Source organism: Macrotis lagotis, chromosome 1 (genome assembly GCF_037893015.1).
Source record: "Macrotis lagotis isolate mMagLag1 chromosome 1, bilby.v1.9.chrom.fasta, whole genome shotgun sequence".
Lineage (NCBI taxonomy): Eukaryota > Metazoa > Chordata > Mammalia > Peramelemorphia > Peramelidae > Macrotis > Macrotis lagotis.
This window is the reverse complement of record NC_133658.1, coordinates 899,965,255-899,975,728: the sequence shown is the minus strand read 5'-3', so window position 1 is coordinate 899,975,728 and position 10,474 is coordinate 899,965,255. Positions and strand designations below refer to the sequence as shown.

Sequence of the window (10,474 nt, the reverse complement as noted above, 5' to 3'; positions counted from 1 at the left end):
AGACAGCAAAGACACTTGCCTACTTCCAAGCCCTTCTCTGTCCCCTGCCATAGCCTGGTGGGGCCTAGGGCAGCAAGTCCCCAAGCACCTGAATGGGTCTTTGAGTAGGAATAGAGACAGGGTCATAGTCTGTGTAGTGAATAGAGAGGGCTGGGCCTGGGCACAAGATGACCTGAGTTGTTTACTAGCTATGTAACTTTGGACACGTGACTTTCCCTCTCAGCCTCAGTTTCTCCCTTTGTAAAATTAAAGGATTATACCCCATGGCCTCTAAACTCTGAATCTATGATTCTATAATGACTCACAAAAAGTGACCCAAAGACCCTTGGCCATAGAAATGTCTTTATTGAAGCCAGGCAAGGTGAGGGAGATGTCATGCTGAGTAGGTGGGGTAGGAGGCATGCGGGTCAGTGAGTGACATCCCAGGCGGCTTTGGGGGCCCTAATGTGAGTGTGGGGCTTGGCCAGGATCTGTGGGTGGGGGATTTCAAGGGTGGGCCCGGGGTTGTAGTGTCTTAAAAAATAGAGATTTCTCTAAGGGGAAGGGGCTAATTGTGAATATCAAGGCACTGGGGGTTATAGGGAGTCACTGAGGGAGTTACCAAGGGTCACAGGAAGGGGACAATTTGGGGTCATTTCAGGCCGTCTGGGGCTGATCTGGGGTCAGTGTCTCTGAGGGGATATCGGATGGCACGGTCAGTGACGAGTAAGGGATAGGTCTGATACTGATACCCATGTAAATGGGGTCTGATCCAGAGGGGATTGGTATACTGGGGGAGTTGGGGTTGGTGTATTTGGGGTGAGCTGGGACTTGTATTTGAGGGGGTCAGTATATCGGGGGGGTAGTTAGGGCCACCATCAGCTCCTGGTTCCTACGACTGCATTTCCGCCCGAAGCATCCAAGGAAACCAACAACAGAAGAGTAACCTGGAAAGAGGAAGGGGGCCAGGATAGGGTAGGCACCAGGCTTCTCGCCTCCACTGTTGGTGCTGTCTCTTGTTCCAGTCCCCTCTCTTCTCTGTCCCATCTCCCAAGACCTCATCCAGACACCCTTATCCCTGGCCAGTGTCATCTTGGTTGTGGCTGGCCCCTCTTGGATCATGCTGTACCCCTTCCCCAACCTCTCCAAGCCCAACTATTTTACCCATCTGACCCCTTTTCATCCTCTCTGTCTGGCCCCAACCTCTATCCATCCTAGACTTCCCTGTCCCTGACATCTCTCTCCTTCCCCCTCTAGCCCCATTGCTTCTGGCTCTGACCACTCTCCAGTCCTGACCCATCTCCCCAATTCCTCTGTCCCAAATTAGACGGGTACTCATGCTGTTGATTCCAAACCTTATTCTCCCCCCTCTCCCACAGACTCAGCTCTGACTTCCCCCTCTGCCTCCACATCCTCTCTCACTAGTCCCATCTCTTGCCTTCCCAAATTTGGGTTCCAGAAGGCTGAATGGCAGACTGGGGGGTAGGGTGAGGATATAGCCCGCTCCTGCCTCCATACCTGGAGATAGAGTTTTCTGATGTGATGTCCTTGGGGGTCCGGACCGTTGGGAATGTGCGTTTGGGCTGAGTCACTATGGGGAAAGGCAGAGTAAGAAACCCAAAGATTTGTGGATTTCTAGTCTCCCCTTTTTCTTTTTTTTTGGTTTTTGCAAGGCAAATGGGGTTAAGTGGCTTGCCCAAGGCCACACAGCTAGGTAATTATTAAGTGTCTGAGGCTGGATTTGAACTCAGATCCTCCACTGCACCACCTAGCTGCCCCATGCTAGACTCCTTTAATCCTTTTCTGAGCTCCCCACCTCATGCACTCCCAGGACCATGAAATCCCCAAATCCCACTCCCTCCTTGTCCCCTCAGGGTCCCCCACACCCACTGGTCACTTGGACTTTCTTGGCTGTGATGCTGTCCTTGGGGGGGTCAGTGGAGCCACCAATTCTAGAAAGACATAAAAGTGCACGTCAGAGAGGTTGCAGGGGAGATCCAAGCACGAGCGATGTAAGGTGAAGGCCGTCATTGTTTGAATTCTCAAGTCTTGGATTTCATCATGTCTGAGATTGAGGCCAATGAGGCAGAGCAGGATGGGGGTGGGGTGCTCTCTTGGCCTTTGGCCGGGGAAGCAGGCCTCTGGATTTGGAATCCCAAAGGGGTGTCCAACTTTAGGTGGATCTGGAGGGGGGTAGTCCAGAGTCATTTTCTGTGTGTTGGGTTTCTCTTCAAGGTATGAGGAGAGAACTTCAATCTATCTTTTATTTAGTTGTTGTGTTTTTGGAAGGCAATGGAGTTAAGTGACTTGCCCAGGGTCACACAGCTAGATAATTATGAAATGTCTGAGGCTGATTTGAACTCAGGTCCTCCTGACTCCAGGGTCAGTGCTCTATCCACTGTGTCACCTCACTGCCCCGAGCACCTCAATCTAGACTTAAGGTTCTGAGGGACTGGGAGGTGTTTGGATCTTCCAGGTTTAGGAGGTCATTGCATTGTGTGAGCTCCTGGGCTTTCGTTTTTGTTTTTGTCAGGGTGAATCTCTCAGGTCTGGGGGTACTAAGTTTTTGGTTGCTGTGGTGGTGGCAGTGGGTGGCGTTCTGGGTTCTGGAGCTTACCTCTGTATGCGGGATGCAGGTGCAAAGACCCCATGGCGTGGGGGACATGTAAAATATCTGACCCCGAAGACAGAACCGTCATGTTTCCCTGTCGGGTGGTCAAGCTCAATGCCAAACCAATAGCCTGAAGATAGACCAAGCTGAATCATGGTCCTTGCCTGGCTGGACCTCAAAGCCCTTAGCTCTCAACCCTCAGTCCGGTCCTTCTCCCTCTCTTCCCTCCCCACAAAACCCGCCAGGGGCCCAGAGCATTTGCCTTACCAGGGGCAAAGTCTGTCTTCCCATAAAAGCGAATCACACCCTGTTTCTGTCCAGCCACCAACACTTGGTCCCCAACTTCAGCCTTTTGTCCCTCACGCTGGAGGCTGCCCAAAGATGGGGATGGGGATTTTTTCTTTGCTGGAAGGAGGGGAAGGGAGAGGGCAGCATGTAAAGGCCAAGGACCCAGAGTCTCCCTCACCTTGGAAACTCTTAAATGCAGAACTCCCATGAATGAAGCATAGACTAAAAACCCAGAACCCCAAAATCTGGTATCCCCCTGAAGCTAGGACCCATTGGGTCTAAGCATACAATTGAATACAGCATCACCTAAATCTGAGATACCCAAATGAGGGATTGCCCAAACTTCAGAACTTTTGAATCAAGGACCCCTGAAATCAGAATTCCCCCATATGTGGACACCTTGAACTAAAAAAGGACCCAGACACTTCCAACAGCCCTAGACTATCACTAACCACTGAACCTCCTGTCCCCTTGGTAGCCCCTGATCTCTCTCTGGGATCTCCTCGGCTCCAGAGCTACCAATGACATCTTCCTTGGTCTCAAAGTGACCCCTTCTTACATTTGCGTTCCTTTCGGCCTTTTCCAGTGACTCGAGAAAAATCCATTCGAGGAGTGCGAGGGGTAGAAGTGACAGAGGAAGGAGGGGCATCGGCTGCTTTTGACACTTTGGAGACAGAGGCAAACAGCCCTGGAGGAGAAGGGGGTGTCAGTAGGGCTGGCACCCCAGTGACCCTCCTGGTCCCACACAGGAGTATCAGCTTTCAAGACCACAATAGAAAGCGGAACTGGTTCGGTCCAGTAAAGAGGAGGGAGTAGGAGAGCTGGGGATAGGGAGGTGGCCACACTGACCCTGTTTAGGGGGGCAGATGAAGTACCGCACACCCCCTACGCTTCCGTCGTTCTTGCCCTCAGGCTCATCCAGCTCCACGCCTACCCACTGGCCACTGGCGAACTCCGTGGTCCCACAGAAACGCAGCGTCCCAGCCTGGATGGGGAAGGACAGGGGAGGGGTTCAGAGTCTGCACGCCAGCCAACGGGGCTGAGGCCTGCGGCTGTACCTGTCTCCCCCTTCCCTGGCCTCTCATCTCTTAACTCCCCACCCTCCTGGTCTTCACATTCCAACTTCCGGCACATGCCTGACCCCCACACTCTCATCTCTGACCTGTCTTGATTTTGCTGCTCCCCTTCCCCCACTCCATCAATCCACTCTACACTCTCAGCCCCTGGGATGCTTGACCGTCGCCTCCCACGGCTCCTGACCTTCTGGCCATCTAGCAGGACTCGATCTCCAAGCCGAAGACCGAGGGCGCTGAGCATGAGGTTGCCTGGGACGTTGTCATAGTTGGGTAATGTGACCTTGGGGAGGGCACAGGAGAGGGGGACAGCCTCCTCCAGCAGGGTCCTCAGCTCCTTAGCCACGAGGGCAGCCTCAGCCTTGTCCAGGGACATGTCCATAGGATCAGGCACCACCTCAGCTGGGACTTGGCCCTTACGGTTCTGTGGAAGGACAGGCACAGTTGTGGGGCCCAGATACCTGAGACACCCCAGGCTACACTCAAAGGCCCCAGACGTCTGGGCATCCCAGGCTCCCAGAATGGAGGTTGGGGTCACATACCCGCAGAGCTGGGTTGGCACCATGTTCCAAGAGACAGCGGGCAGCCCCGAGGCACAGGTTGGAGGCTGCGATGTGCAGGGCTGAGCCATGATTGAAGTCGCTGCAGGTAGAGTTCACCACTAGGAGGGGTGATGGGGGTGAGGGCAAGAAGGGACATAGTCAAGGTGGCCAGAGACTTCTCAGGCCCCAGATTCTCCCTGCCCTAACAATCTGGGACCTGCCCCCACATACCTCGAGGTCGGGCCCCCTTTAGCAGCACTCGGATGAGATCGGGGACGTCAAAATATGCAGCATAATGGAGCGCATTCATGTTCGTCCAGCGGCTCCGCAGGGTCACGTCACCCCCCAGGGCCAGCAGCTGCTGAGACAGGCGGACTGCGGCCACTGGGTCCCCTGTCGGGAGATGGGCAGGGTGGGCACAGACTGGTGAGTGGGGTTGGAAACTTGGGTGAACCTAGCACTTGGGGATCTCAAAGGCATGGAAACTTAGGAGCTCAAAAATTTGGTCCTGGGGGGTCCAGGGTCTCAGCCTGTCAGACACTGGGGGCACAGCCTCACTCACCAACACCATGAGCGCCAGCTTTGCAGGCGTAGTGGAGCAGGGTCATGTCTGTGAGTCCATCCCGGTCATTCACGTGACATCCACGGCGTAGGATCTGTGGACACGGGGTCATAGCGTCACCCTGGGGAGAGCCCCCCTGCCCCCCCAGGGTCCCGCCTGCAGCCTCTACGAACCTCATTGCCAATGACGTCAATCTTGTGCTGAACTTGGGGTACCCATTGGCGGATGATGGCAAAGAGCTCGGGGATAGTCGTGCGTGGGTCCAACAGAATCTCTTGGCAGGCTGGGTCATTGGGGTCAAAAAAAGTGAAGGCTGGTGGGAGAGAGAGACAGAAGTCATCTCTAGGCCAAGACCAAGCCACCTCCCCTCCTCTACTCCAGCTTGGACTCCATCTACCCTCCTGTACCAGGACCGCCAGGGAGCAGACCCTCCCGGCTCCTAGAAGGGAACCTACCAGAGTGGAAGGCCTCACCTGCATCCTTCCACACCCACCCCCATCATCCTGCTGCATCCCTAGGCTCCAGCACTCCTTCCCCACCCCCGTGCCCCACCCCCACCGCCTCCTGCTCAGGTTCCAGTGGCAGATCCACTGAGAGAGGTTCTTAAACCGTGTTTTCTGTCCTGGTCCCCTTGGGGTGCTGGTTGGGGGGCAGCCTATGGGTCTCTCCTCAGAACTGTGTTTTTCAACGCATAAAACAAAAAATGCTCAGAATTACAAAGGCAACCTCCGAGGGAGGCACCGTTACCCAAAGACACTAAACAAATAAAAGCCAAGCGAGTCTGAGACCCCAGGTTAAGGCCCCGTCACCAAGCGCCCTGCCCAGCCTCGTCAGATGCCACCCCCTCTGGGGGGCCAAGGGAGCTCCTGCCTAGATCCTCCGGAATGCCTCCTAGATCCCCAAGGCCGATCCTGTCAAGTCACAACTGCTCGGGCGCCCTGGAAGCCGTCCTGGGGTGGCCCCGGGCCGGACGCCGGGGTCCCGTCCCGGGGTGGCCCCGGTCCTGCCCGAGGCTGCCCGCCGAGCCGCCCCGGGGCTGTTTACCGTAGTCCTTGGGCAGCGGGGCCGGGGCCGAGGGGTGCACCACGGGCTTCTGCCTGCGCTCCGGGGCCGGGCTGGGCGCTTCGGGCAGGGGCTCCCCCTCCTCCTCCTCCTCCTCGGGGGGCAGCGCCGCCGCGTCCGTCTTCGTCATGGCCCCGGGGCCGCTCGGGGAGGGGGCCTGGGGCACTCAAGGGGGGCAGGGGCCGCGGCCTGGGGGAGGGGACGGGAAAGGGCCGGTCAGGGGTCATCGGCCCCGCGGGGCCCCCCGAGATCGGCCGAGGGCCGGCGGCTTCCCGCGCCCCCCAGGTGGGGCTTGTCCCCCCCCCATCCCCGCCCTCCCTCCGGCCCGCGGGGGCCGATGCCGGGGCCCCCCGGTCAGGGCCGGGCCCCCTTACCCCGGTGCGGAGACGGAGAAGGGGAGAGACAGGTGCGAGGAGGAGGAGGATGGGGAGGATGAGGATGGAGATGGAGAGACCTGGAGACGGAGACGGGCCGGAGGGCGGGGCCCCGAGCGCGCATGCGCCGCGGCGCGGGGAGGGGGTGGGGAGCGGGGGAGGGGCAGGGACCCCGGACGGCGCCCCGCCCCCATTCACAGACGCCAGGTTTTCTCAAGTGAGTTTATTGAACCCCCCCAGCGGCCGCGGCCGCGCCCCCCGCCCCCCGCCCCGCGGCTCTCAGGGGTCCGGGGCCGACGGCAGCGTGTAGAGGACGGCGGCGGGCTGCTCCCCGCACACGAGGGCCACGCCGGGCTCGGGCCGCGCGGGGGCCGCGCTCACGCATGTCTGTGGAGGGACAGAAGGCGGGGTGAGGGGCGGGGGTCTCGGGGCCGCCCGCCCCCGCTCACCGCCCCCCGCCCCCGCTCACCTCACCCCCAGCAGCCGCTCCCGGGCCCGCAGGTGGCCGCCCCCCCACCCCCGCACCCCCCACCCCCCCTCACCCCCGCGCCCCCCGCTCACCCCCAGCAGCCGCAGCCGCTCCCGGGCCCGCAGGTGGCCGCCCCCCCCCTCACCTCCTGTGCCCCCCCCACCCCCCTCACCCCCGCGCCCCCCGCTCACCCCCAGCAGCCGCAGCCGCTCCCGGGCCCGCAGGTGGCCGCCCCCCCCACCCCCTGTGCCCCGCCCCCCCCGTGCCCCCGCGCCCCCGCGCCCCCCGCTCACCCCCAGCAGCCGCAGCCGCTCCCGGGCCCGCAGGTGGCCGCCCCCCCCTCACCTCCTGTGCCCCGCGCCCCCCGCTCACCCCCAGCAGCCGCAGCCGCTCCCGGGCCCGCAGGTGGTCGCGCCGCAGCTGGCGCACCAGCCCCTCGAGGGCGCCCAGGCGCGCGCGGTGCCGCCTCTGGCGCTGCTGCAGGCCGCGCACCTTGCGCTGCAGGGCCGCCAGGGCGCCGTCCAGGCCGGCCTCGGGCTCGCGCCGCGCGCGGTGGTAGGCGTGCTCGTCCCGCGGCGCCGGCCCCGACGGCTCCCCGGCCGGCCCGGCGGGCTCCCCGGCCCCGGGCCGCTCGGTGCCCGGCGAGGCCGCGCGCGGCACGAGGGGCAGCGTGGACACGATGGGCGTGACGAGCGCCGACGACACCACGGTCACGGGGGGCGCGGGCCGCGCCTCGAGGGGCCGCGCCGGCCGGGCCCCCCAGTCAGCCGCGGTGGCCGTGGCCTTCAGGGCTGCCGCGGCCGGGGGCCGCGCCGTCGGGGCTGCGCTCCTGGAACACAAGCGAGGCGGCGCCGTCAGGGCGTCGGGCCGGGCCGGGGTCCCCGCCCCCCACCCCGCGAAGGGCCCGGGCCGCCCCGAGGGGAGGGGAGGGCCGCGCGCCCCGCGGGACCCCGGCCCGGCCACTTACTCCCGGGTGCCCTGGGGCCAGTCCCCGCGCCCGGCCTCGGAGTCCTCCGCCGTCCGGAGAGGGGCGGCCTTCGGGGCGGCCTTCGGGGCGCCTCGCAGCCGGCCCGGGGCTCCACGCTCTCCCCCCGCCGCGGACACTGGGGGGGGGGGGGGGAAGGAGTGGCCCCGCCCCCTGCCCTCGGGCCCGCCCTCCGGGCCTCGCGCTCGTCTCGGGAGGGGGCGGGGCCGACGTCAGCGCGGCGTCCTGACGTCAGAGCCGCGGCGCCTTCCCCGAGAGGGACGCTCCCTTGGGCGAGAGGCGAGGCGGCGGCGCTGGGGCGGGGCGGAGCCGGGGAAGACGTGGGCGTGGCCCCGGCCCGCCAGGCCCGCTCCCTCCCTCGGGGCTCCGCGGGATTCCCGGGCCGGCCGGCCTCGTCACGTGACCACTCCGGCGTCACGTGCCGGGGGAGGGCCCGGGAAGCGCCCCGCACGGTGGTTTGTAGCTGGACGCGTGGGCATGCGCAGACCCGACAGCTTCCTAGACGGGCGGGGGGGGGGAAGGCGCTTGCGCAAAGCCAGAGGGCGGGGCGGAGTTGGGGGGGGGCAGAGGAATGCCTGCCCTCCGGAAGTTTGTACTCTAATTTGGGGAAAAAACGTAGGGATCCCCTCACTAGGTGCGTCAAAGTTTTCTTTCTGTGCGGATTACGCTTGCAAAAAAGTTTATCAATGAGATAGACGAAACAAGGGGTGTAAGTGTAGGGGATGGGGGGCAACCACAGAAAGGGCAGCCTTAATGCCCCCTAAATGGGGGTTAACCCTGAGCCCAGATCTAAACTTCAGCCGTGGAGGGAGCAGGGCCTAGGAGACCCGAGTTCAAATCCCCCAGACCCTCTGAGCCTGCGCCAGGCACTTCACCTCTGCTAGCCTCAGTTTCCCCACCTTTAGAAAGGGATCATAATAATTCCTCCTTCCTGAAAGGGATGACTTCTGAAAGCCCTTTGGAGACCCTTTTAAATATTACATCGAAATTTACAGAAATGATATTGTAAAGTTGTAGTAACTAGAGCATATTAATGCTATTTATTATTCTTTGGGATGTTAACTGGATGCACAGGACCTAGCAGGTCTATGATTTCCCTCCCCCCCATCCATCTGCCTCTGGGTGGAAACTTCTTCCTGGAGAGGAACCCCCTCCCCATAGTCACAAGCTCTCACAGAATTCTAGGAAGGAAGGGTGCAGGGGAGTTGTTGACTAAGCCCCTGGATAGCCCAGATCCGTAAATGTAGGGAAATCACTCAATAGGCACTTAATAAGAAAGAATGCTGGTTTGGGAATTGGGAGAGAGAGGATCAAAACACTTCTCAGATACTGGTAAGGGAGCCCAAGTCCTTTAAATCTCAGTCTCCCCATCTGTAAAATGAGTTTATACTAGTAAATCCCTCCTCTGAATTTTATTGGCTGTGTGACTTTGGACAAATCACTTAAATTTTCTCATTCTCAGTTTCTTCATTTGGAAAATGGGGACAATGACAGCATCTCTGCGAGTTGATAGGAGGATCAAAATAAGATAATATTTGTAAAATGCTTTGCATGTATGAATTAAAATTAAATTTTAAATTTGAATTAAATTTATTTAAAACTTTAAAAGCAGTATATATTGTTATCCCTTTTTGGATACCTCTAGAACTTTTTTTTTAGGGTTTTTTTTTTTGCAAGGTAATGGGGTTAAGTGGCCCAAGGCCACACAGCTAGGTAATTATTAAGTGTCCAAGGCCAGATTTGATCTCAGGTCCTGCCTGACTCCAGAGCCAGTGCTCTATCCACTGTGCCATCTAGCTGCCCCACCTCTAGCACTTATTCCAGGACATTTATGTGACATTCAAATGAAATAATGTAATTCTACATAGCAATATTTATATATGTAGATATACACATATATATACCTGTATGACCTTGGCAAACATTTGTCTTAATTTTCTCCTCTACAAGACAAGGTTGTTGTTCAATCCTATCAGAGTCTATATAAGCCCATTTGGAATTTTCTTGGCAAAGATACTTAAGTTGTTCCTCATTTCCTACTCTAGATCATTTTACAGATGAGGGAATTGGGGCAGACAGGGTTAAAGTGACTTCTCCAGGGTCACTCAGCCAATAAGTGTCTGAGGTCAGATTTGAATTTAACTTTAGATTCAAGGCTCTATCCACTGCAAGCACCTCCTAGCTGCCTATAAGAGGAGGAGGAGGTTGGATTAAATGCTATGATCTTCTGAATGGCCCTATGAGGTTAGTAGGAATACATCTTAATTTGCACAATTTTACAAATGGGCAAAATCAGATTTATAGAGAGATGAGATGAGAGGACAAGGCCTAAACCTCCCCAGGGATAGTTTTCTTAAGTGCATATTCAGACTTCCTTTCAGAAAAGTCTCAAAAGCATTGGATTTCCTAATAAAAATTATGTAGAGTTGTGAAGTAATTACATTCAATTAAAAGGATAATTAAAAAAACATTTGCCCTATAACAAGTAAGTACTATAACATATATTGTCAAGTAACCTTCCTAGGACCC

At 58.4% G+C, this 10,474-nt stretch overlaps 1 protein-coding gene across 3 annotated transcripts; it reads right to left on the bottom strand.

Annotated features, from left to right (window-relative positions):
* Positions 1-258: 258 nt before the first annotated feature.
* Positions 259-7,558, bottom strand: CLIP3 (CAP-Gly domain containing linker protein 3). 3 transcript variants are annotated; one of them, XM_074218832.1, is made up of 15 exons: positions 7,333-7,558; positions 6,572-6,878; positions 6,100-6,306; positions 5,229-5,368; positions 5,056-5,149; positions 4,725-4,886; positions 4,494-4,612; positions 4,139-4,375; positions 3,728-3,863; positions 3,438-3,566; positions 2,858-2,995; positions 2,597-2,720; positions 1,870-1,931; positions 1,498-1,570; positions 259-926 (listed from the first exon to the last, which is right to left on the bottom strand). In XM_074218832.1, the coding sequence occupies exons 3-15, from the start codon at positions 6,245-6,247 to the stop codon at positions 872-874; spliced, it is 1,617 nt and encodes a 538-aa protein (XP_074074933.1). In that variant the 5' UTR covers positions 6,248-6,306; positions 6,572-6,878; positions 7,333-7,558; the 3' UTR covers positions 259-871. The 3 variants fall into 3 exon arrangements, with proteins under 3 accessions (XP_074074933.1, XP_074074931.1, XP_074074932.1); XM_074218830.1 differs by having other exon boundaries at positions 260-926; positions 6,492-6,878; XM_074218831.1 differs by lacking the exon at positions 7,333-7,558 and adding an exon at positions 7,053-7,082 and having other exon boundaries at positions 260-926; positions 6,492-6,878.
* Positions 7,559-10,474: the final 2,916 nt, after the last annotated feature.

Bases quoted from the DNA above. Each gene is read 5' to 3' on its own strand.
- CLIP3 (XM_074218832.1), bottom strand. From the start codon at position 6,247: ATGACGAAGACGGACGCGGCGGCGCTGCCCCCCGAGGAGGAGGAGGAG. The intron at 3,864-4,138 runs GTCAGGAGCCGT...TTCCCCATCCAG, and splicing joins TCCTGCTAGATGGCCAGAAG to GCTGGGACGCTGCGTTTCTG. The intron at 1,932-2,596 runs GTAAGCTCCAGA...ATGTCTTTCTAG, and splicing joins CCTGCATCCCGCATACAGAG to AATTGGTGGCTCCACTGACC.